At 41.5% G+C, this 27854-nt stretch overlaps 1 protein-coding gene across 1 annotated transcript in view; it reads left to right on the forward strand.

Moving 5' to 3' along the window:
- The first annotated feature begins 23157 nt into the window (after positions 1-23157).
- ITPR2 (inositol 1,4,5-trisphosphate receptor type 2) overlaps positions 23158-27854 on the forward strand; it is a 258378-nt gene continuing 253681 nt past the window's right edge. The window contains 1 exon segment of the mRNA XM_042470658.1: positions 23158-23560. Within this exon segment, the coding sequence (XP_042326592.1) occupies positions 23469-23560 (92 nt within the window). The 5' untranslated portion in view covers positions 23158-23468.

The raw sequence follows: 27854 nt of genomic DNA on the forward strand, positions 1-27854 counted from the left end.
CATGTAGCCAGGTAACACCTGTTGAAATTCCCTCTTCTTCATTAAACTTACAGGAGCCCTCTCCAGTTTTCAGTCTAGCAACCAGAGGAGAGGTCCTAGTAAACACAACTCCAAAAAAACCCATACATGAATTGAACAAGAGAATGCGACATTAAAAAATCCTTTAAGGATGCATACAGAACCATGTGGTAACTACAGCGTTCATTAATAAACTAATTCTTTGCATTACCCTAACAATCATTTTAAATAATTTGACTAATCTTATCACTTCCCCAGCTTTTCTGGAACAAGTCAGGGATGGTGAAACTCACCGACAGCCTGCTTATGAAGTGAATAGCATGATAATTTATCACTTGATAGTTTATTGTCCTCTATACGTAACATCCAGGTATGATTGTGAAGGAAACTTTTAGAAGACCCTCACATTTCTGATCTTTAAATTGTCAACAGTGGAATCTATGTGGATGGGCACTACAGCTGTCAGACCCCACATGTGTTTGTGTATAGACTCATTTATCAGGCAGTCACTTGGACAAAGGAATTACATGCATTTTTGTGTGTTACTTTGAACCTTGACATTATTTTCACATTCCTAATGCCTAGTACTCCCTTTCTTTTATTTTTTTAAGGCTTGAAATGGATTTCAAGTACCATAACTCCCTGGGCCCTGTACCTAGCCTTCTGAAAATTCCCTGCTTTCTTTTCTGAGGATGCCTCTATGATAATTTTCGTGCAAATTGTCCAAAAACTAAGCTGGGCAGCACAAGAGATTAATGAATTTCTCTCTCCACCGGTGACTTCTTTTCCTCATGGACTGCTATACCTGTCATTCTGAAACTGTGCACGTTTGTTAATTTGATGCCATCTGTAATTTTCATACAACTAGCTTGCAAAGAACACAGAGAGATAAAGGGTGCATCTACAGTCTAGAAATAACGCAATTTGACATCACCTTAAGTGCTGTAGCTCCATCCTGTGGACTCCTGGGATGTGTAGTTTTACAAGGTCTTTAGTCTTCTCTGCCAAAGAGTGCTGATGCCTCACAGAAAACCACATACCCTAGGATTTTGTAGGATGGAGCCATGGCAGTTAAAGTGGTGTCAAACTGCATTATTTCTAGTGTAGATGCACCCTAAGTGTGCATTTTTAATATACCCTCAAAATGGAATGCCTGCTCTTATACAACACCTCCCCCCATACCTATTTGTCTGAAGGTTGGCAAACCTCAAAATACTACACTACTGTACCAAGTACTTTAACATTGAGGCATCCCCATCATAAGTACATAGCATCCTGAAAAAGCAGGACGTCAGAAGGAATACTCAGAGGACTACTGCTGCTGCCTTAAAGCATTTGCTGCCTGAGGTGTTTGCTCCACTCTGCATGATAGTAGGATCAACTCTGCTACTGCTTTCCTTTTACATACTAGATAGTGAACACAGCCGGGGAGTAAGTGAATGTCACACGACCACCCAATGAATTAACTAGGCTGTTTCAACCCAGATATACTCAATTTATCCATAGTATTTTTTCATCAAATGGTAGTCAAGAGAGTTGCTTGTCAAGTGGCTGAGGACAAACAGGGTTTAGAGACTGGGAGATACTGCTTGCCCTGTTCTTTCGCCTTTCAAAATGTTCTAGGAAGAGGCTTTTGTGCTCATGTTGCCTGGTTACACTTAGATACATCTGCATACTGCTTCTCTCATTACAAGGTCTTTCAAAGCTAACTTACCCCTTTGAGAAAACGGAAACATGTTTTGTGATGAGATTACGCCAAATTCCTGTGTGTGAATAACAGTATGCTCCTATCCTTGAATTATATCTCTCGGGTGGGACAGCACTGTTTCTAAAACCCTTTGCACTAATGAAGCATAAGAGTTTACTGTTGAAAACTACATATGCCAATGTAATGATACTGTTGCTGGGTGGAAGATTACCATGGATAGGATTGTACATTCATGGGAAACTCAGTGGAGTCTGGAATGTAACACTATAGATATTAATTTTGCGTTTACTCCCTTACTAGGTTAGAGTCTTCAAGTCACATGTACTAAGGACCCTGGGCCCTGTCAGCATGAGTAAAAACCCTGTTGTCACCCTGACATTGGTACTGCCTGATCACACAATGCATGGTGTAATACCCCATTAATAATGCCTTCCTCATTAATCCACCTTTGCCCTGGAGTTGGCAAAGTCGCAGGAAACCCTGTTGTTTCCACAAATCCCTGAGGTTCGTGTGGGTTTTTGTGGCATGCCAACAGCTGGATCTGGCTGGTCTGATCTTTGCACGCTGGACGCCATGCCATCCCCCTTCTTTGTACTGAGCAGCACAGGGAAAGGAGATGGCCCATTCCTGAAGCTATGGCTGCTGCTTCCATGCTTGTAGGATGTCTGAGGGTGGGCTCACAGATGTGTCCAATGAGAAGAAAAGGGTACAGGTAGGCTTAAATACAGTATGGTCCTGACCCCCTCTGCAGGTGACGTAATTTAGTAATATTTCCCCCCTCAAAACAAACAAACACCCTACAGTGAGTTACAGAAATAGGTTACTTTTCAGATACTGTAATGCGCAAAAGAAGCAAATTATTATTTTTTTTACTTTCCAAACTCTGTCTGCATCTGCACTGCAGAAATAATGCACTTTGGCACCATTTTAACTGCCACGGCTCAATGCCATGGAAATCAAGGATTTGTAGTTATGTGAGCTATTCTTCTCTGTCAAAAAGGTCTGGTGCCACAACAAACTACAAATCCCAAAGTTCCCTGGCATTCAGCCATGCTAGGCAAAATGTTGTCAAACTGCATTATTTCTGCAGGGCAGATGCACCTGCAGTGTGATCTTCTACATGTGGTGAGAGGGATTTGTGCAGAAACACTCTCACCAAGGCTACGCATGCATGCATCCTCTGTTTTGTAAATTTCAATGGGACCAAACAGGCTTAATTTCCACATTTCAGATTTTTGGTAAAAATTTCATTTCTGTAGAATAAACATATTTTGTATATGTAATAGAGCAGTGTCAGAGTATCTGACTTAAACACTGCATTGGTCCAGCTCTAAGTTCTTCTTGTCCATGTGCAATTGGTTTCATAGTCTCTGGATTACACCCAAAGTCTGACTTTGTAGAAGGTCCCAGCCCAATACATTGTTCTCCCTAAGGGTTATTGGCCTTGGCCCTGACCAGCCAGATTATTTTGGCATCTGAGATAAAATGCCAAATCCCAGAAACAGCTCTTTCCCACGCCAGGAGTAAAAATACAATTACAAATTTACAATCACAAAGAACACATTGCTCTTATTTTATGGAGTCCCAAATCAGCTGCCTGGAGCAGCAGCTTCACTCTGCATAAGAGCCTAACTCTGCCTTCTCAGTTTAGGCCTTAGTTTTATTCCTGGTATCTTTTAGGAAATGCTCCTGGAACCCATTTAGTGCTATAGGCTAAAATAGATACATGTTTTGTTGCCAGACAGGGCTACCATTTATCAGACAAAACTTGTGTTAGAGGTGGTGTTTGCTTGGTGCCTGTGACTGTTGGCTGACAGATTTGTGAGGAACACAGCTTCCTCTGTTTGTCTCATAGAAACTGACTGGGTCCTTGCGATTATGCCACAGACTCGCCCTGTGTTTCCAGCTGAATTCAGAAGACAGGAAATAATTCTACTAAAGTCTTTCTGTGACAATTTATAGAATTCCTGTTGATCCATTTTTAATGGTCCCACCAAGGCATTTTCCACAGTTATAAAACTATATGGCAAGCACCGACGGCCTTATCTTGATGAAGCCAAGGATATTCTTCTCTTTTAGAAAAGATTGTCTACTGAATATGTTTAAAGACTGAGAGGCTCTCTCCGCTCAAATCACTCCCCACCTTCCATCTTATTATTCCAGTCGATGGCCATAGCTACAGTTGCTGTTGGTATTAACAGCCCTGAAGAAAAGTTACTATTGACTTGATGTGTCTTCTTGATATATAGGGTTGTTAACTTTCTAGCCTCAGCAACTCCCTTTTTGCATCTGTCAACAAAAGAGAAGTGTATAGGAGGCTCCCCTGAGAAAGAAGTGTGATTGGATCTGGAATGTCAAACTCCTTCCATCCGAAGTCTATATGGGTGTGAGTAGGCCTTTCTTTACTTGCTCTGACTCGTCCCACCCAACCATGGAGCTGTCATACTGCCTTCAGGGCAAACACAAAAGTCAGTCTGGAGAAGAACAGATGACTCAACAAGCTCTGGCTGATATAACTTTGTCATGGCATATCCACTGAGCATCTGTAGTCTTACATCTGCAAAGTGCAGGTTTCCTTAATGCTGGTGACAGAAGTCTTTCGTCCTAGGGCAACTGGTTCCTTAGAATTTGTAAATGCATGATTTGCATTGATCCTCACAGGTTGGCAGATGATGCCGGCAGTGACACTATGTAGATGCCCAACTGAGTATTGCTAGTCCCAGCAAGATAATATAATTGTTGTGCATGACAAGAGAGTTTGGCAGAAACTAGATACATGTAAGAAATTACTTGTAATTACTGTATATATCAACTATATGTCAACCTCATGTATAAATAGCCATATAGGCTCTGGATCATGCTAAGGGAGTGGTGCAGGCCCAAAGTCCTCTAAATAATTTCTGCTCCCAAATTGAAATCATTCTTTTCCCTCTGAATATTACTATTAGCAAGGCTAGCCTACAGTACTCTTAAACAAGAAGTGCATTTCAGAGGTAATAATTTTGAATAAAAGGTTATTACTAGAACTGTAAGTAGCTACTTTAGGGCCCTGCGCCATGACTGCAAACAATCAGAAGCAAGTCTTTTGTAATGCTAATGCATCTTTCTGCCCATTCAAGCCATAGTCACCTGATACAATTTTGATAGCTCATACCAGTACATTGCTGCTGATAAGTTGCACCTTTCCCTGAATTACCTTCAGGATTTCACCTAAACTGAGAGTAGGAATGGAATTGTGAAGGAATGGCAGAGCATGGGGCTGTACAGACTGCCTTGAAAGGGCGTCCTGCAGCCGCCCATTTTTGCCCCACACGGAGGCTGCACCAACCAAACAGTGCGGCCTCTGGGAGGCATAAAAAGAACCTGTTTCCTAGCGGGTTCCTTGTAGGATGTGCTCAGGGCGCCATTGGCACCCTCGCATGCACTGAAGACATACGTGTGGTGCCACGCCATTTGGATGCTGCACCACACATACTTCATCATGGCGGCCTCCATGTGAATGGGGGTGAGTCATTATGGTGCCCAGGGTGTGTGGTAGGGCTCGGGAGCATGTGGATGCTCTGCTCTCCCAAGCGTTAAATTCGGCCCCAGGCCAGTGCTTTACGCCAGTCTGTACTGGTCCTATGTGTTTATCCTTGTTAATCAAAAGTCCCAGTGCTTTGTCCCTGTGAGTCCCAGCTCCACTACACAATGGTGGTAGTTACCAAAAATGATCTCTTTAGCCTTATTCATGCATGACTTATCCAGCTGAATCAATATGCTAAGAAAAGAGTGCCTAAATCTATCCATTTCATCATCTCTTTGCTCTCATGGAAAGTAAGTTTATTTTTTGAGCAGACATAGAAATATTGCTTGTTTCTCCCCATGAACAGAAATGTTTGCTCTTCAGGCTTATTACTTTCCAGTGAGGAAATTGTCAGTGGAGGGGATATACTCTCTGTTGTTTGCATCTTGAGTCAAAGTAGGTAAGTAGCGCCTGAACAGACCTTTTGGCTTCTACTGTTCTCCTTCTGTAATGAATAGTCATGTTAAGTTGTCTTACTGTGTGTTTTCCTGTCCCTGCTTTGTTTCACAGGCTACCATTGATGTGTGTGAATGCGCCTTCAAATCCCCTGTGAATTTATAGTGACCTCATGAATTTCATAGGGTTTTCTCAGGCAAGGAATACTCAGAGGTGGTTTTGCTAGTTCCTTCCTCCGAAAGTTAGCTAACAGCATCTGGCATTTGTTGGCAGTCTCCTATCCAAGAACTAACCACAGCTGATCCTCCTTAGTTTCCAAGATCGCATGGAATCTAGTTCTTTAAGGGTATTTAGGCTTGGCTACCACAGAAGGAGAAAAATAGATGATGTGGTGCTCATATACCTGCGGTAACATGTTATTTGGCCTACCTAAATTATAATGGTACACCTCAGAAAACCTAGATGTAAATCACCCAAGCAAGTTATCTCTCTGCTTGATCAGTTATTTGCTTGTCATTTGAGTACAAGTTGTACTTATGCTGGTTATGTTAGAGACAGGTAGACCATGGCTTTATACTGGGAACAGGAGAGCAGTCATTTATTTAGACACTAAGGGAAACACTTTATTTTTAGACAATGTGTTATAACTATCTCCATCTTCAAAATTTAATATTTTGAGTTGCTGTACAACTCGACACCTTTTCACACCTTGAATTCTTGATGTGATGCAAAACATACCTGCTTACCTAGTTCCCTCTGTTCCATTGCCCTTCTTGTTAATGTTTAACCTTTGGAAACAAATCCATTCATTACTTGCTCAATCGAGGAAATCCACTTGTATAGTTGAATACTGCTTTTCTTTTTGCCAAGGGAACAATCTTTAACACTATTTAAATACACAGTGTGGTGCTTTGAGCGTTGGGACTATGACTGTGGACAACGAGGTTCAAATCCCTGTTTGGCCGTGCAACGTCACTGAGTGATCTTGGGCAAGTTATACTCTCTCAGCTCAGAGGATGGCAATGGCAAACCCGCTCTGAAGAAACGTGCCAAGAAAACTTCCTGATAGGTTCATTTTAGGGTTGCCATCAGTTTGAAATGACTTGAAGGCACAACAACAACAAGCACACGGTTAATCAGTGAAGGAGGAATTTTAAAAGAACTAGAGATTCAAAAGTGAGTTATGTTTGCTTAGATGGAGAGCAGTGATGAACAATTTTCCCCCCGTCAGATGTTGCTAGACTGCAAATCCTACCAGACCTTACCAGCATTTGTAATTCAATAACTGCAGGGCCCCAAATCACTGACCCCTAAATTAAATATGTATTGGAGATTTATGTGGTTTTTGTTTTAAATGTGTGGATCTAAATGAGCTGTAAGTTTTGGGATTTGTTGCTGTAGAATTTACATTTGGAATAACTATTCACATGGCTCATGCAAGAGCCAGTAACAAATCCCTGCTTCTTTTCCCTCTCCAAAACAGCAACCTTTTCAAACAGCATGGTTCCAGTTCCAGTACAGCTTCTTTTCTGTTGTGTGTTTGCCTCTTGCGTCATCCACCACTACCTCTTAGCTGACCCATGTACATGAAGTCCATAATCATTTGCAAAGGCCTTGCTTTTCCACTTCCAAATTTGGTCATATTTTCAGTAAGCTAGCCAGCTTCTAACCCTAATTTATTGTCCATTCACATTGCCCTCTTCTCATATTTTTCAAGTATATTGAATGCTTGTTGATTATTCATTATTGGATATTTTGGAACAATGGATTGGCTGCTATTTCTCACTGCTGGGCTATTCTGCCATCTTTATCTAACTACTAAAGGTTAAAACTGCCCTCAAGTTGACTTTGATATCTGCTGATCCTGTGAATGAGGCATCTTTGAGACTCTCTATCATCAATGACCCCGCTCTGATCCTTCAGACTTAGGACCATGTCCTCTTTGATTGAGTCTATCTGTTGTGTGGTCTTCCTCTCTTCCTATTACCTTCTATGATACCAAGCATTATAATCTTTTGTAAGGTGTCATGACTTCTCATGAGGTGCTCAAAATATGACAGCCTCAAATTAGTCTTCCTGGCTTCTAGGGAGAGTTTAGATTTGATTTGTTCCAGAACCCACTTACCATCCACAGTATCCTCTCCAGTAGCACCTCTCAAATTAGTCAATTTTCTTTCTATCATTTTGCTTCACCTTCCAGTTATTCACTATTTCCCATAGTGATGGGAAATACGATGGCTTGAACAGTTTTCACTTTAGTGTTCAGCTGTATAGCTTTACATTTTAGGATCTTGTCTAGTTCTTTCATAGCTGCCCTTCCCAGTCCTATCAGTTTGTCACACTAGCAAAATCCCACTGAGAAATGGGTTTTAAACTAGATTTAAATTTTAAAAAACAAACAAATGCGGGAAGTTTATCACACCAAATTCCTGCAAAGGTGAAATAACACGAAGTTAAAGTGAAATCAAAAAGGGGAAAAATGTCAGCTTTGTACTTTTGGGAAGTTCTGAAAGTAAAAAGCTGCTATTTTTCTCCCTTTTGCCTTTGATTTAACTTTGTCTTATTTCACTTTAACTGTGACATCGTCTGATAATCTTCCCACATTTGTAGGGTTTTTTTAAATCGCTAGTGTGATAAACTGACTTGACTTCTCCTGATTTTTTGACTGCAATTTTCATTATGATCAATGATTGATCCAAGGTATGGGAGGTCTTCTTTGAGTATTTTGATTTCCTCACCATCTATACTGAATTTGTGTATACTGTACTCAGTATGAGCTTTCATCCAGCTTTCTTTTTCTTTCATACATAAAATTTTCTCATTCTATTTAATTTTTTTCCACTTTTAGTCCACTGCAATTTTAAAGTGTAAATATGTTTTCTTACTATTATTTTTTCTTTCTACTTTGCAAATACATCTCTGAATACGTTGTGGGTGAAAACTCCACTTTTCCCTGTTCCCATACACAGAAACACTATGGCAAGTGCATTAGCATAGGCTTGCCACCTCCTCCCATTCTATTGACTGCACTGATGTTGGCGTTCCTGTGCTACGCAATTGCCCACACACTGATGTCACATCATGAGGGTGGAAATATGCTTGAAAGCAACACCCACTTTATAGGTTAGAAACAAATAAGATCCAGAGTAATACAAGTGTGGGTTCCCCTGGTATACTACTCTCAGGAAATGAATGTAAAATGAAAGACCCATCATAGTGTAGTGGTTTGAGTACTGGACTAGGACTGAGGAGACCAGCATTCAAATCTCTGTTTAGTAGTAGAAATCCATCATGGGCATGTCACATATCCTCAGCCCCATTGGAAGGCCATGGAAAACCTTCTCTGAACAAATCTTACCAAGAAAGCTCCATGATAGGGTTGCCATAAGTTGGAAATAAATTGAAGGCACATGACAACAACAACAACAATCCTCAAAACAGGATAATTTGACAGCAAGAGTAATGTATACCTGCTAAGCATCAGGAATATCAACAGCTTATATATGCCTCATTCCTCCACAAGAACAAAACAAGTTAAAAACCACCAGAATTATCCTTTATAGGGCTGGAATTATCATAAGATAAAGTGAAGCTCTTTTGTAGCTCAAAATGTGACTGTTTTCCCAATACGTGACAGTGCCGTGGCAATGCTCTTAATGTTTAAATATAGAACATGCCTATTAGGGGGAAATTAGCCATGCAAACCACTGTAAAAATGGTCAGGCATCCAGAAGCTAGAGTAGAGTTACTATCGTTTAGTATATTAATGCCTTTGAGTGACTTCTGGAATGCAGCTTGACAAGAAAGTAAAATTTATCAGTGACTGGGGTGCAGGCTGCCAGAAAATAGGTCAGCAAACTAATCTAAGGAAACCTTTAGTTGCATATAGTAGGGGTACTGAATCTCAACAAAAAAGGTGCAAAAAGTATCATATCCAATGCAATCCACACTGCCATTAAAATGCTGCTGCAATAAGCATCCTCCACCCTCTGATTGGAACCTTTTTCCAGTTCCTGATGGATGTTCAAATAATTTTTGTCCAGTGGTTTGAGCGCTGGACTATGAAGCTTAGCGCTCACATTCCCCCCCCCCCCCCGTTATGGGAACGGGAAGGGGACTCTTGGGGCCACGCACGACCGATAAAAAACAGATTTTATCGCACAGCAAATCATCCTCAAAATGGCTCCGTTCTCTCCCGCAGCGCCTAGCCGTCCCCATTCAGTGCTGAGGTGTGTCAAATTTTCTGGTCAGAAGTCTTCCGGTCAAGTGACGTTTCTCAGCATTGAATGGGGATGGCTTGGCGCCGCAGGATGGAACAGGGCCATTTTGAGGACAATTTACTGTGCCTTAAAATCCATTTTTTCTCAGTCGCGCTCAGCCCCAAGCATCTCCTTCCAGGGCCCATAATGGGAAGGGGGAATTTGTGCGATAAGCTTCTATGATTCTAGAGGGTTCGAATCTGTGAGTGGATATGGAAATCCACTGGGTGACCTTGGTCAAATCACACACTCTCTGACTCAGACAAGGCAAAAGGAAACCTCCTATGAACAAATCTTGGCAAGAAAACCCCAGGATAGGTTTGCCATAAGTTGGAAACAACTTGAAAACCCACAAAAACACACTAAGGGGCACTCAGGAATTTTCCCTACTACAATGATGGGAAACTGGAGCTTTCAAAAGTTGCACAGCTTGCCCAGAAAACTGTGTAGTTTTCCAGAAGCTGTCCAGCTTTTGGCATGGAAACTACAAACTGCCCAACTTTCCTTATGAAATGGAAACTGGATGATTCAAACCAGTAAAGGCTGCAGTCAGTCATCCCAGTTTTTCCCCCTGCCATGTAACACTGGCTTGTGCAACATTCAGACTGGTAAAGTTTGTAGCCACAATGTCAAACACTTCATTGCACTGTTGCATTTCCCCCCACAGCAAAAAAATATGTAAACAAGAGAGGGTTTTTTGCCTCAGAAAGCTGAGCAGTTTTCTGTGCATAGTGAAAAGACTCAGCATAGGTTTTTACAGCAATGCTACATGGTTTTTTCAAACTACTGCACAATTTTCAAAAATTACTCAGTTTGCATTGTTCTAGGAACAAAACAAAACAAAATCTCCCGTAAGTGGTGGGAACGTTCAATGTGCCATTTTTCTTCCTGCACAAATTTCTTGAGGTATCAGGAACTCTAAATTTGGACTGACGAATCCCCATTTCACCCCAAATATAAGTGCAACTCATGTCTTTTATCTATCATCCTTATTGCTGGTTTAGAGCACTATTCTGTAATCATGCCACACTTCAAATGAGGCTTTGCATTTGTGCAGCAGATTTCAAGGGCTCATTGTAAATGACATCAAAATCCTTGTATCAGGCTTTTACAGTAGGCAAGTATCGTTATCTTCATATTGCAAGACGGAACTGAAGTGTTGTTTTTACAAAGACCAGCTGTGAGTTTGTTGCTAAGACAAAATTTAAACTGGGGAATTTCCAGTGTTCAGTTCATATGTTTTGCCACTGTGCTACACTAGATTATTAAAAATTAGCTAAATGACAGAGCTAGGACAGAAAATTCAAGCTGCCAGATCAGTTTGCTCTGCTTTTACTCACATGACAGAACTTGCTGCTTTTGCTTCAGTGCAACTAAATATTGCAAAATAAGACCCAACCCAAGCTACGAGCTAATGTTCATTCCAGCCTAAAGGATGCTCAGGCTTTGGCAGGGTCAGCCTTATCATTAGTCATCTCTCCAAGTGGCAGATGACAACTAGGAAGCAGTGAGGGTTTGGAGCAGGCACCTGTCTGTCATACAACCTGTCCTGCACCCCTAACATTCAGATGCAGTGGAAGAAGAGGCAGGGCACTGTCTTATTGCTAGTGTTGAAGAAATTTCAACTGCCAGTCCGGTACATTTTGTATATGCAGTGGATGGTGCTTCCATCTTTTCTTTGGCTCAGGTAGCAACATGTCTTGGGGCAGCTCTCTATGTTTTTCATTTGTGAAAAATAATCCAGTCAGAGTGCTACACAAGGTCCATCATAATCTCATTTGAAAGCATGGAATAACAGACTATGAATGCCGACTGGTCTTGCTATGTACACAGTGACTATGGAGTTTATCACACTCTGTTTAAAGCGCCTTATCCCCGATGGGACAGAGGTATGTTTAATTATAAAAATGGCTCTTATCACATTTACCCATGGCTGGGCGAATGCAGCCCGTATACAGCCTGGATACCACCTGGGCTTATTCTTCGACTTTTCAAGAACGGGATTTTCTCATTCCTGAAAAGCTGCAAAATAAGCCTGGGTGGCATCTGGGCTGTATATGGGCTGCATTCGCCTGACCACGAGTGAATGCAATAAGACCCATTTTAAAAATTAAACATGCCTCTATCCTGTCTGGAATAAGGTGCTTTAAACAGAATGCAATAATCTCCCATGTTGTAAACAGGGATGGAGTGTGTGGGGTTGGGGGATAGCTATCATCAGGATATTGCTAAAATGCCTTGAGTGCTGGCATGATTTATTTATAGCATATTTCCTTTCAGCTGGCAATAAATATGCAATGTGCATGCTTCAATCCACTAAAATACATTGTGTAAACTTTTATTTACAGTACTCTGTGTTCATGTATGATGTGCATCTCTGATTTTTCAAACAAAGCAGTATAATGGAAGTATGTTATTATTTTTTTTTAAAAAGTGGGATTAATTTTTTGTTGGGACAGAGTAGGTGCTTACTTGGTATAACCAGCGTCACACTGTGGTAGTCAGACAAAATTGGTACATGGGGTTGATCTTAAATGGAGAAGATTTAAAAAAAAATTCATAAAGGTAAAAAGAACACCAAATAAATTGTTAAAATAAAATATTTGTATATTTCATGTGGCACTGAACACTTACGTCAGAAAAATCACTTTCCCTCCCCCCAAAATCAAGGAGACATAAGAGAGCTCTTGCACCAGTTCAAAGGCCAATTGAAAGACTTTCTCCCAGATTAATTCTGAAATCTAAAGTAGGAGCTCCACTTCACACTCCTGATATTTAACAACTTTTCTTTCTGCAATTAATTGATTTGTCCCTTAGGGTATGGGGTGTCAATAATTGTTTCCTGAGCACCCACTTTAGAAGACTGCAAATTGTTGAGGCACATTGTTCACAAAATGGCAGTGAAAGGATGGAGGCAGTCACAAAATGGTGGCAGATAAAGGCAGAGTTTGGCATAAACTGATGATAGTTATCTATTACAATCTAATCCCTCGCTGAAAATTGCTGCACTCTTGTCACTATGTTTAATCTATGGGAGGAAGTGCTAGAGTTCAGCATTGCTCAAGATAAGGACAGATCATCTGCAATTGCGTTATGAATGTGATTTTATAAACCCAGAATTAAAATGCTTGCAGTTCTTGCATGCTTTAAATTTTCACCACCTTCAAATAGAAAAATGTTTAGATTGTTTTAAACATATAAATACTAATTACTATTTTATGGGTTGAACTTGATGAGATGTTCGAAACCTATGAATGGATCACCTGTTCCTAAATTCCCTACCCCCAAAAGTTCCCTTGAGGAAGACACACACACACAGAATGGGTTTAGCTGTGTGGTACCATACCATCCAACTGCCCTAGTTTGGTAAGGACGGGCCTAATAAATTGTCAATTGTTCAACTTTTTCAGTCACTTTTGAAACATCCCAGTTTCTTTCTCTTCCTCTCCCACTTTCCCCCTTCAGTGTCAGCTTACTTCATTTGCTGCAAACTGAGTTCAGAGTGCAAAAGAAGTTTTGGCTCAGCTCAACAGTGTGGAGAGGAGAGGAAAAGGTGGAATCTTTCTCTTTCCTGTAGACTCAGGCAAAAGCAAACTCCTGTTTTGTCTATTCTTCTTCATTAATAACTTTGGCCATCTTGCTACACTCTGATGTTGCTTGACCACATGTGCCCAATTTTTCATCTGTGAAATGTTGGAGGGCATGCGGTACTGCTTTCCCCACTGCACTATTGTCTTAACTTAAACATCCTATCCCTGCAGCTATGTATTTAATTAGGAAAAACATGAGTGGTGTTTTCTTTGTTACAACAAATACCAACTTTGGGGAAAGAGACAGAATTATTGGGAAAATGGCATGGAGAAAAACTTTACTTGTTTCCCCCAAGACAATGCCCCCATCCAACCTGATTTTTACCCAGTACCTGCTTTTTCATGCACTTACATAAACAGGTTCTGTTCATAGATCTCCACCAATTCATTTAGTTTGGCCTGTGTCATTTAGCAAATGCCTTCAGTCCTGATGCCTTTGAAAGTGATCCAGAAAATGCTATAAAATAAAATATCTACGCACAAATACTAGCATTAAATAATAATTGTAGTTGTTATGTGCCTTCAAGTTGTTTCCAAATTACAGCGACCCTAAGGCGAACTCTCACAGAGTTTTCTTGGCAAGATTTATTTAGGGAGTAGGGGGGTTACCTTTGCTTTTTCTCTGAGGCAGAGAGAGTGTGACGTGCCCCAAACCACCCAGTGGGTTTCCATGGCTGAGCAGGTATCCGAACCCTGATCTCCAAGGTTGTAGTCCAATGCTCAAACCTCTACACCATGTGGGCTTTTAATAATAATAATGTTGTTGTTGTTGTTGTTAATTGCCCTGTGCTAACTGTCAAAAAATCATTGGTTTTCAACTACCTTCTGAGAATGTCTGAAGCTTGTCAGGGTTTCTCAATTGAAGAAATAGTTGAACAAACGGTATGAGTGACTTTTCTATACAACATTCAGCTACAGAAGGAAATTGAAAGTACACTGGATCCTTGTTATATGCTGGGGTTTGGTTCCAAGATCCCCCGTGTATAACAAAATCCATGTATGCTCAAGTCCCATTAAGTATAATGGCATAACAAAATGGTGTCCCTAATAAAAAATGGAACATCAAGGTAAATTTATTCTTTTTTGGAACATTTTCAAACCGTGTATGCTTAAATCCGTGTATAAAAAATCCATGTATAAGAAGGGCCGACTGTACTCTATAGCGTAGTTCAAAACAAGGGTGATGAAGAGACCAGACTGGCCCTTGTGAACTCTGCAGACATACCCAGAATTCTTTAGATTACTGTCTTAAATCAGGCCAATTTTGTCTGACAAGCTTAATATTGCCTGCTCTGACTGGCAGTGGCTCTCAAGGCCTGAGGCAGAGGTCTTTCAAGGCATTTCTCATCTGCTCTTCTTAAGGGGAGATGCTGAAGATTGCAAATGGGACCATCTACATAAAAGTCATACGCTATGTCCCTATCTCATTAAATTTTTTGGCAGATGTCCCAGAGTCCTCAGTGATCCACAATGTCCAGAATTTCCTTGGCTGATATTGACTCAGAAGGTGTTTCCTGAAAGTAAAAGTTGGAAAAGCATTTAAAGGCACCATTGCATAGCAACTACAAATGCTCTCAAATATAAAATACTACTACATGCCACCATTTAAGAAGTACAACAACATTCTTTGTTAGATTTCAGAGACGATCAAAGATGTCAAAGAACTACTAATATCATACTACTATTGGTATTAAGCAAGTATCATTACTATTAAGTTTCCTTGTTCAAAACATTTCTTTCTGTGCAATCTTTCTCTGCTCTGTGACTTAGCCGCTTATTTTTACCATATATTTTTTAGACTTATTAGTGTTCTGATAAAATATATTATATTGCATTTGTTTTGATATCTCATATGAACTGAGCTGTACATAAATTTGACTAAATAAATAAGTGCAAAGAGTACAATAACATCCAAAATCCACAAAACAGTGATAAGGCCGAAACACCCAGCAGAAATAATCCAGTCTGAGACCTCATTCACTGCCCTGCTTCAGTGCTAGGGAATTCTGGAAACTGTAATTTTGTGAGACATTTAGCCTTCTCTGTCAGAGAGCTACAATAAACTATAATTCCCAGAATTCCCTGGCCCTGAGCCAAGGCCGTTAAAGTGGTCTCAAGCTGGATTATTTCAGTTTTATTGGGGCAATCAAAATGCACAAAATGCATGTTGCAACCTTTCGAAGAGCCACTGGTCTCTTCATTAGGCAAAGATGTTAAAAATCATACAGGAGAAAGAAAAATATGCAACATCTTGACAAAATGTAGGCCTGTGACTGACATCACCATATTTTTCTTTCTCTTGTATGATATTTTAAACCTTTGTCTGATAAAGAAGCCAGTGGAGCTTTGAAAGGTTGCAACCTGTATTTTGTGCATCTTGATTGGTCCAGTAAAGGTATCACTGTTTTGTGGATTTTCGATATTATTGTACTTTGCTATATGGACAACACAGCTACTCCTGGATATGTTTTCTAGATGTAAATAACTGCACTTGGCTATCAAATACAGGACGGTCTAAATACCCTAAGGGCACCAGATCGTTCCCATATGATCTTGGAAGCTAAGCAGTTAGCTCTGGTTAGTACTTGGGTGGGTGAACACCAATGAATACTAGGTGACGCAGTTTACATGTCAGAGGGAGGAACTGCAACAACCATCTCTGAGTAATTGTTGCCTAAGAAAACCCTACAAAATTCACGAGGTTGCCTTCAGTCGGCAGGCAACTTGAAGGCACATACAAACACCAAAAACACAATATTCCTGGTATATTAGTGACATCTTGTAATGTATAGACACTTCTAGTGCTAACAGTGCTCCTCTCACTGTAATTTGTTTTAACTGATAGCAAATAAATCTCCAGATTTGTGAAAATATTATAGGAAGCTCCTGAAAGTGACTGCCATCAGATTCACAAGGAAAAGTCCTAAGGAAGGTAAGGACAGACAGCAGTACTTGCAGGGAAAAAACAAAGTGTTATTTCTTTCAGAGACACAGAAGACATATTTTATTATAACTGGTCTGGTGGGCAAGTGAATTTAAAAAAAAATTCAAACATGCTTTTAGAACTAAAAGGTTGTAAGGAAAGGGCTTGTTGTATTATTTTAAAATGTACAGTTTTTACTTTTTTCCCTTTTAAAGTGGTTGTTTTATACTGTTTTAACTATTGTTACAGTTTAATTCTATTGGAATGTCAACAGTGCAGTTCTGTATCTGTCTACTCCAAATACCTATGGAGTATAGTGGGGTTCACTCCAGGATAAATGGGTAAAAGGATTGCAGCCCTACTATGTATTGTCAAGTGTGTGTGTGTGTGTTTACCAGCAGTCTTCATTAAAGAAAGTCAAGTAATCATCCTTTCTTTGAATAAGACTTTTAAAATTAAAAAGAAAAATCCGTGCATTGGAAAACCTGTGACAGCTTCTTGACTCATCAGCCTCTCCTACTGCCTACAGGCTAATTGCAGGTTTTAGAAACAAACTTCTCTCCCCCGCAACTATTGCTCATATTCTAGAACCAGTACTAGCTAACTTTCACTTATACAAATTAGCCAAAAATCCATACTGGCTTCTCAGGTTGCATGCAGCATTTTCTTGAGAGAATGAGGTAGAGGATGGATAGGTCATATCTATCCAGGCATACTTCCAGCTAAAATATTTTAAAAAGCAATATGACTAATTATAAGACATTATGGTTGTGCCATATGTGCCATAGGACTGAATACTGAAGTTAGGATGGTCCACACCATTGTATTTCCCATTTCTAAGTATGGTTGGGAAAGGTGGACAGTGAAGAAACTGGTAGGAAGAAAATCAGCTCAATGAAATGTGGTGCCGATATAAGCCATAGCCCTCCTGGGAATGATCATGGATGGGTATGCAGTGCTATTCCCATTGGAACACTATGCCTCTACAGATGCTATGGACTGCTCAAAAGACCAATAAATGGGACCTAGAGCAAATCAAGCCTTAACTCTCCCTAGAAGCCAAGATGATTAAACTGAGACTGAGGTACTTTGGCCATATCAGGACTCACTAGAAAGGCAATAATACTTAGCAAAGTAGAAGGAAGTAGGAAAAGAGGAAGACCATATTCCACATGGACTAAATCAAGGAAGCCACAGCCCTGAATCTGCAAGACTTCAGCAGGGCTATTGATGATAGAGTGTCTTGGAGGTTTCTCATTCATAGGGTCACTGTAAGTCAAAGTTGAGTTGACAGTGGCTAACAACATCAAATGCTTGTGCTAAAAGTATGTGTTCAACATGGTCAGGAGCATGACAGAGTAGGAGAGAAGTACTTATGTAATAACAAAGGATGATATACCTCACCATGAGCAATGACTGCTATAGGTAATTGTGTGCATTTGTGTCTGATCTACATACTGTATATGCAGGCAGACAGACTGCTGTGTGCCTCGTTCAACTTTACTGGATCCGGATACCTATTTTTAAAATATGTTTTTCTATTTTATTTATTTATTTCTATATATCAATTATTTATTTATTAAAACATTCTGTCCTACACTATATTCTCTGGATGGCGTTAAACGAGAATGACAACAATGTTAAAACAATTTAAAGACAGTTCAAACAATTTAAACACAGCTAAAACAACTCAGTATCAGAAAAACAGTTGACATTCCAAACTAAGATCACTGGACTCTAGGTAAAGAGTCAGATTTTAACCTGGCACTAAAATTAGTCTGCAAGCAGTACTGCCCCAAGAGGAGGTCATTCCACAAATGCGGCAGGGTAACTTATTCCACAACCACAGATGAAAAGGCTTTCTCCTGGATCTCCATGTACAATGTGCCTGCGTCATACGTGACTTTCAGCATATGCTGAAAGCGACGCGGGGAGAAGGGGTGATGTGTCCCATAGGGATGAATGGGTCACGCCACCGCGCCACCACGTGCACGAGCCCCACTCATTTAAATAGGGCTCGAGCATAGGTGGTATTTGTTTTACGCGGGGGAGTCCGGAATGAATCCCTTGCGTAAAGAAAGGGTGAACTGTAGTATACTTGTCCCCAGAGGCATCTAGTGGCTCTTTTATGAATGGGACAGTAAATCTACTCCAGGTTTCAGCCCAAAATCCCATGGTGTTATCCAAGATGCTGAGTGTTTTGGGGGGATGCAGTTCAGCACCTTGGATAGCTCCTTTAAAGTTTAGAGTGAAGCTCAGAAGGTGTTTGCCATATCACTGATATGACAGCCATCTGTCACCACTGCCATTCCCTATGGAGACACAGAGGATTGTCCTTGTGCTTGGTCTCTGTTTTTGGATGGATATGTATAGGGAAAGTTGCTAACCCAAATACTGAGAAATAAGATGCTGGTCATAAAGGAGTGAAGGATGCATGAAGGAGAGAGCCTATATAGTGGGCCCTTGGTATCTGCTGGGGTTTGGTTCCAGGACCCCCCCCCCCATGGATACCCAAATCCATGGATGTTCAAGTTCCATTAAATACAATGGCACAGTAAAAAGGTGTCCCTTATATTAAATTGGATAATCAAGCTTTGCTTTTTGGAATTTATATTTTAAAAAAATATTTTCAAGCCATGGATACTTGAATCCGTGGATATGGAGGTCCGACTGCAAATTGCCTGGGCCCTGGGAATGGCCACAGATGGGTATGTAGCACTGTTACCATTGCAACATTGCGCCTGTCCTGTGCATTTCTTCCCTATTTCTTCCCATCCCTCCCCCAATGGGAATCAATGGCAGGTATTCATTCTGTAGTGAAGAATGTAAACTGAGAAACTCTGGGGTAATAAGCTAAGCTGCTTCCTGCTAAGTTAACTGATCCACTATTACCAGTTTGCAAATTAGATTTCAAGATATGGGACTGTCTTTAAAGCCTGTCACACTTAAGTGAAAAAACAATTTTTAGGTAAATTTTGGCACAAATGATTAATTCAATACAGATCCTCTTTCTCCCAAATGTTTCATACACCATGCCTATGAAATGTATGCCTAGCTCCATTTCATTGAAGGAACATAGTGCCATTTTCATGACAAATGTAGAAAGCATGATGAAAGCTGGTACTAAGAATCATGTCTACACTTCCCCAAAAGTGTGGGTTTTATTTTATTTTAGGGGAGCGCACTAATCTCTCCTGAAGACTCTTCAGCATTGTAAGTGATCCATTTTAAACCAGTAAAATACTGTAACTACTCTTTAACATTTTTTTTTATCACACTACTTTATTGTTGTTTATTTATTTCATTGATATCCTGCCCCTCAACAGAATTCCAGGGCATCTTCAGGAAAAATAATTAACAGTTAAATGAATCATAAGCATGAAGAAACCCACAATTGTGCACCATCTCTAAAAGCATGTCTATTGTATGTCAGTTATAGCAAGGGTAGGAGAAGTAAGATTATCCAAATACTTTGTGAATGCAACTCTCATGCTTGGATTGCTGGGAGTTGTAGTCTGTCACCTGGCTGACTGTCAGCCTACCATCAAACCATTTTTCCTCATCTTTGGTTCTAGCCAGGAATTTAAAACATAAAAAACAATAAAAGCTTCTTTTTCCTGAAGTTAAGAATCAGTGCCCAGGCATATCCATACCTTAAGACAATACAATATACAGTGGGCCCTTGTTATCCGCTGGGGTTTGGTTCCAAGATCCCCCGTGAATAACAAAATCCGTGGATGCTCAAGTCTCATTAAATATAATGGCACAGCAAAATGGTGCCCCTTATATAGAGCGGAAAATCAAGGTTTGCTATTTGGAATTTATACTTTTTTGGAATATTTTCAAGCCGTGGATGCTTGAATCTGTAGATAAAAAAATCCGCGGATAAGGAGGGCTGACTGTACTTAATTTTTGCTTCAGGTGATTAAAGTTTCTTACACTGTTTAACAACAGCTGAATGGCGAGATGTCTTGGACTGCACAGTTATGACACTATCATTCTGCTTTAATTGGCATGAGAACATCCCCTTGAATCCTGAGATTTGTAGTCTGATGAGGTACTAGAGCTTGCTGGCTGATAATTCTATATACCCCTTTCTAAACATCTATAGGATGTTGCCATGGCAGTTAAACTGGAATAATAGAGTTTTCGTTTTCTAGTATAGGTGTGACATCTGCAATTTTCTGCAGTAGGCCACAAAAGTCTTTTTAAAAAACAACAACATTTAATTACTGATGGAAAATATATTTTGTATCTCAGGTTTGAAATGCTAAATGTGATGTGTGCTAAAAGTGTAGGACATTTAAGAAAAATGGAGGACATGACCAAAGAAAAGCTAAAAACACTCATATAAATATAAGTTCATGCTTCTGAGTCAGGCTCAAAAGGGAGGACCTTTTGGAATTCATCTTGGGCAGAAGGTTGAAATGTAGGACATGTCCTGGAAAAAGAGGATATCTGGTCTGCCAGAGTGTGTTGGTGCCCAGGATGCCCCTTCCTTTTCCAGGACATGTCCTACATTTCGACCTTCTATCCAGGAGGAATTCCAAAATGTTAAAAACTATTTTGAGCATGACTAAGATGCTTGGATTTGCTTTTCTGTGGGTGTTTTTAGCTTTCATTTGGTCCTACTTTTTTCCTTGGCTGCCCTACCTTTTGAGGGTGCCTTGTCCTTTTTTGCAGTCACACTCACCCTGGTCTTGCAGTGATCCCAAAACCTTGGTCCTCCAGATGTTTTCGACTATCCCTCCCAGAATTCCTGTTCCCCAAGCTGGTTGGGGCTTCTGGGAGTTGCAGTCCAGAACACTTAGAGGACCAAAGTTTGGTAACCCCACTTGGCCCCCTATTGGTGCCTGACCAAGTTACAAATCCCAGGATTCCAGGAGATGGAGCTACAGCACTTAAAAGTGGGGTCAAACTGCATTAGTTCTACAGTGCAGAACAAGGGTTCCCAAAATTTGGTCCTCCAGATGTTTGGGACTTCAGTTCCCAGAATTCCTGACTATTGGTCAAGCTGGCTAGGGCTTCTGGGAGTTGAAGTCCAAAGCACCTGGAGGGGCAACCAGTGGTGTAGATGCCCCCTCAGCCTGGTGCAAGGGCTTCCCAGGAGGAGACCCCTTGAGGGAGACCCATGGCTTTCTCTCTTAACTTCCTGGAGGTCCTAAATCCCTTGGCCCCGCCTCCCCCCGCCTCTGAACCTCTGTGATTGGCTGGAGCCCCAGAGGAAGCCCCTCCTCCTCAGCTGGGTCATTGGGAACCTATGAGGCAGCTGCCTCAACACCCCCCCCCCAATGATAAGTTATGGCGCCTGAGGGTCGCCTTACCCACCTTTAGAAAGCAGGAGCCCGAGAGGTGGAGTGGGTTGAGTGCTGGACCACAGGGTTCAAATCCCCCACTCAGCCCCTCGCCTTAAGCAAGGTACACTCTCTCAGCCTCAGGGGAAGGCAGTGGCAGACTGCTAAACCAGAAAACCCCATGAGAATAGGGTTGCCTAGGATGGACTTGTGAAGGCACACAACAACAACAACAAAGCCCCTTGGGTGATCTTGGGCAAGTCACACTCTCTCAGCCTCAGAGGTTGGCAAGGGCAAGACCCCCTTGGAAGAAAAGTGATAATCAAACCCTTGTCCTCCATGCCCTCCAAAGCTGGGGGGGGGGCACCGTTTCAAAAAACATCCCAAAATGCCCTCTGGACTCCCTACAATGCACCCCTTCACTTTTCCTCAGGTTATACACAAATCCCTCCCAGACATATCTACTTCCATTATTTCTAATGCATTCATAGTTTTGTTTCAGCCCAATTTGCTGTAAGTTGTTGCTTAGCCCTGGTGACCTTGGCCAAGTCACACTCTCTCAGCCTCAAGAGGCAGGCAGCAAGCCCAAGCTCCTCTGAAGAAACTTACCAGAAACAACAACAGCAACAGTGTGATGCGGCAGCTAACAAGACCAATACGATTTTAGGCTGCATCAATAGAAGTATAGTGTCTAGATCAAGGGAAGTAATAGTGCCACTCTATTCTGCTCTGGTCAGGCCCCACCTGGAATATTGTGTCCAGTTCTGGGCACCACAATTCAAAAAGGACATTGAGAAACTGGAGCCATGTGTCCAAAGGAGGGCGACTAAAATGGTGAAGGGTCTGGAAACTGTGCCCTATGAGGAATGACTCAGGGAGCTGGGGATGTTTAGCTTGGAGAAGAGAAGGTTAAGAGGTGATATGACAGCCCTGTTTAAATATTTGAAGGGATGTCATACTGAGGAGGAAGCAAGCTTGTTTTCTGCTGCTCCAGAGACTAGGACCCAGAACAATGGATGCAAGCTGCAGGAAAAGAGATTCCACCTCAACATTAGGAGGAACTTTTTTTACATATAGACATACACACACACACACACACACACACACACACAAAACACTTGGAGTGTGGTGGGGTCTCCTTCTTTGGAGGTCTTTAAGCAGAAGTTGGATGGCCATCTGTCAATTGGGGTGCTTTGATTGAGAGTTCCTGCATGGCAGAAGGGGGTTGGACTGGATGGCCCTTGGGTTTCTCTTCCAACTCTAGCATTCTGTGATTCTAACAACAATAACAACAACAAACTCAATGCTAGGGTTGTCCTAAGTTCAGAAGCACCAAGTCAGAGAACCCCGCCTCTGAGAGCTTTCTCACTCAGTCTCTCTGCTTCCCTCTTCCAGTCTTGCTGCTGCTGCTGCTGCAAAGTTGGGCAGCTAAGCTCTGCTCCAAATTGCAGAGAAGGATGGAGGGCTCCAAGGGGCTTTAAAGGGGGAAAGAGGGAAGGAAGAGATGAGGAGGAAAGGGGCAAGGAGGAGGCAAAAGAGGGGCTGAGAGCCCTTGGAGGGATCTCCCAGAGGAAGGAAGAAGGAAGAAAAGTTTGTGGATCACTTTTGTGGAGGGCGGTCTTTGATTGTATTTCATAGTCTCCTTGAGGGGGGGACCCCCAGAAGAAGCCCCAGGCAAGACTTGGGAGCTTCTTTGGAGAGGACCATGCGCCAAGATGTCTGACAAAATGTCCAGCTTTCTGTACATCGGGGACATCGTCTCCCTCTACGCCGAGGGCTCCGTCAGTGGCTTCATCAGCACCTTGGGGTAAGGAAGGGCAGCAGGAGGAGGGAAGGGAGGAAGGCAGGCTGGGGAGCCTGGGTTGGGGAGCCCTGCTTGGCCTTGGCTCTTCTACTGGAGGGCTTCCCTGGGACACTGGCTGCTGTGGGTTTGGAGAGAGAGAGAGAAGAGATGTGTGTGTGTGTGTGTGTGTGTTTATATATAAAGTTTTAACACACACAGGAAACAACAGCTGGGGTTGAGATATATATGTGTGTGTGTGTGTGTGTGTGTGTGTAGGTGCAACACACAGGAAACAACAGTTGGGATTGTGTGTGTGTGTATATATATATATATATGTTATATATATAACGGTGTGTGTATATGTTTTTTATATATATGTTATTATAGTTTTACACTCAGGAAACAATTGGGTAATATATACCTATGTTTGTGTGTATAAATCTTATACTGTACATATATAGTTTGAACACACAGGAAACAGCTGGGGTTTATATACACAACACATACATATATATGCATATTTGCATATATATTTGTGTGTGTATGTATATGTGTGTATATTATATAAGATGTTTATATATATAGTTTTAACACACAGGAAACAGCTGGGGTTGATATATATTATATAATATATTTATGAGTGTGTGTGTGTGTGTGTGTGTGTGTATATATATATATATATATATCAACACACACACACACATAAAACAACCCCACCTGTTTCTTGTGTGTTAAAACTATATATACACACACACACACACACACACACACACACACACATATATATATAAAAGTGTTAAGACACACAGGAAGTGACAGCTGGGGAGGGGAGCCTTCTTTCCTCCTCTGCTTTTTCTGTCACAGCAGAAAAAGAAATAGGAAGTGATGAACACTTCCCCTCCTCCTTTGGGGCCTGTGCCCCATGCCTTGGACTACATAGCACTGTGCACAGTGCATTGCCCTATGGCTTCCAGCAGGAGCCATTTCTCGCCTGCAGTTTCCCTTTGATGAGGATGAGACATGCTGCTGCTCTTCAGGCTGAATTGGCCCTGCAGAAAGAATCTGGTTTGAACCACACTTTTTAAACTGCCCTGGATCAATGCTATGGAGTTCTGGGAGCTGTTGTTTTGCGAGACATGGAGCCTTCTCTGTCAGAGAGCCCATGGGGCCACAACGAACTGCAGATCCCAGATATCCATAACATTCAGCCATGGCAGTTAAAGAGGTGCCAAACCAGGTTATTTCTCCAGTGTGGATGCAGCCCAAGATAGATGTGCCCAGCCAGGGTTGCACTGTTTGAAGACCGGTTGGAGTCGATGGGGGAGAGTTGAGCTTGAGCATGTGCTTGAAGTTGCCAGGGGAGATCCCTGGCACCAAAATGCGCTTCCTTCTTGCCTGGATCATGCCCATGCAAGTTGCAACCCAATCCTATGCGTGTTTTCTGGAAGTAAGCCCTGGTGCTTTCTTGCCAAGAAAACACACTCCAGTGCTTCTTTTGACTCTGCTGCTGCTATGGACTGTTCTTACGCTCTTTATTTATCCATCAGCAGAAGCTGGAAAAATCAAATCTCATGCTGTGCTCTTGTCGCAAGAAATGAGCAAGCTCAGTTCTTGTGGTGGTTCTCCATACTTTGAATCTGGTATGCATATTGGCTAGAGACTGTAGAGCTAGGCATCCAACTCTCCCTCTTCACTCTTTTGCATATCACAATTGTATGTTCCTGCATGGCAGGGGGTTGGACTGGATGGCCCTTGGGGATCTCTCCCAACGCTAGGAGTCTGTGAATCTATATCTGCACACAGGAGAGACTCAAGGTGCATCCACACTGCAGGAATAATCTGGTTTGACACTGCTTTAACTGCCATGGCTCAATGCTATGGATTCATGTATCAGCATGACTTATATACGTTCATCGGTATTATGGGAGTATTTGGACATCCGAAGCACGTTCTCGGTGTGAAAAATTGTTGTTTCCCCTTTCCTGGATTTCGTTTCTTAAACACTATTTGAAACCGATCCAAGGTTTTCCAAGGGTGCATCCACACTGCAGAAATAGGCCAGTTTGGCATCACTTTAACTGCCACGGCTCAATGTTAGGGAATTCTGGCAAAGGTAGTTTTGTGAGACGTTTCGCCTTCCCTTTCAGAGGGCTCTGGTATCACAACAAACTACAACTCCCAGAATTCCATAGCATTGAGCCACTATGATGGTGTCGAAGTGGATTATTTCTACAGTGTGGATGCAGCCAAAGAAAGCCATGTGCACAAATTTCAGGTTTATTGCGTAAAATTGCATCCTATTGAAGGTGTCGCCTTTAGTGTGATTGAAATATAAAAACTACCAAGAAAGGGTGCTTTATGGTAACCTTTCTTCCTAATATGCCTTTATGATATAATAACAGTGGTTACGATCGCATGAACCTGATTCATGAGAAGAAGACGAATCAGCAAAAGATTGTGTGTCTGCCATTATATGACAGATGATAGAAGATCTACTATAAACTTTTTGATATTTTGTATAAACAGAGACTGCCATAAACTGGGCCAAGGCAAGATAGAACAAATAGCTGTACTTTATTGCAAAGTCTAGCTGTCAAGCCTCAGGGCTTGTCCGCACTGCCTGGCAATGCCTGGCATGGGTTTAAAGGTCTGATGTCACATTTTGTGTACTTCTAGTGTATCCCTAACTAGACTAGCAGTTTTGATGTACATGGCATGTGCCTGGAGGGTAGTTTGCACAAACTGCAAGGCCTACGTCCAAGCTGTTCCTACCCTTTCTCACCTGAGACTGCAGGCAGGGAATTGCATGACTGAACACTTCCTTGTGTAACACACTTTATGCCCATAGACAACCAGATGCCAGGGAGATAGCGTCTACCCTAGACTTTCTCATGGTGCGCTAGTTCTCTAAGTGCAGGCATGTGTTTTTTTTAATGGAAGAGCACTAAAAATAAATTACACGCACCTTTTTTCAGTCTGAATCGGTATACTCTGCGGAAAGATTTACTGTATATACTCATGTATAAGTCTAGAAATTTTAGTCAAAAAATGGACCAGAAAAACCTGAGTCGACTTATCCATGGGTCAATGTAAGTGATGTACTTTAACTCTTATATATAATAAAGGAACCATTCCCTGGTGAATGACAAGAGCATATACTGCCCTGGAGGCACCAGCCTTTAAGATGAGCAAAAACAGTTAGTACTGCTGTAATTTTGCAAGCTCTTTGGCATTATTTTCCTTTGCTTCATCCTTTAGATCCTTTCTTACACACCCCTAAGTTTTTCCCTCAACTTATCCATGAGTCATATCAAAATCCATAATTTTGGCCCCAAAATCTGCTCTCGACTTATATATGGGGTCAATTTATAGTTAAGTATATACAGTATAACATGACCTTAGATGATGGAGGTATAGTGAGCTCTTGGTATTCACTGGGGTTTGGTTCCAGGACAGCCCCCCCCCCCCCCCGGATACCAAAACCCATGGATGCTCCAGTCCCATTATATACAATGGCATAGTAAAGTAGTGTCCCTTATATCAAATAGCAAAGTCAAGGTTTGCTTTTTGGAATTTATGTATTTTGGAATATGTTTCAACCATGGATAGCTGAATCCAGGGACAAACAAAATTGTGGATAAGGAGGGCTGACTGTATTGGCAACCTGCATTCACTGGTACCCACTGCCTGAAAGTATCTTTCCCTGGCACCAGCTTTTAGTATGGAGCTACACTTGGTATAGATGCAACCAAATTGTGACACCTGATTTATTATATTTCTCCTCTCAAGCCAGAGAGCCTTATATCAGCTGACATTCCCTGCTCTTGACTTTTTAAACAAGTCTCAGAGGTGAGGTGCATTTTAAAGGACAGTACCGAGGTGCTCCCAGTTAAATGATTTCTACTGAAATCATGGTTAGCTGCCGTAAACTGCCCAGTTTCCTGTTGTGGTTGTGGAATATAGCGTATATACTCAACTAGAAGTCGACCTCATGTATAAGTTGAGGTCAAGTTTTGGGGCCAAAATTATGGATTTTGCTATGACCCGTGGATAAGACGAGGGTAAAACTTAGGGGCATATAGCAAAAGATCTAAAGGATGAAGCAAAGCAAAACAGTGTCAAAGAATGTATAAAATTCCAGCAGACATAACTCTACGTGTTTGCTCTTAAGACTGGATGGATGAGAGATTAGAGGGGGTCAGTGCTTCACATATTATACTCTTGCTTTTCATCAGGAGATGGTTTCTTCTTTTAAATAAGAGTTAAGATATAGTATTTATATTGACACGTGGAAAAGACGAGTCAGTTTTTTGGGGTC

Source organism: Sceloporus undulatus, chromosome 5 (genome assembly GCF_019175285.1).
Source record: "Sceloporus undulatus isolate JIND9_A2432 ecotype Alabama chromosome 5, SceUnd_v1.1, whole genome shotgun sequence".
Taxonomy (NCBI): Eukaryota; Metazoa; Chordata; class Lepidosauria; order Squamata; family Phrynosomatidae; genus Sceloporus; species Sceloporus undulatus.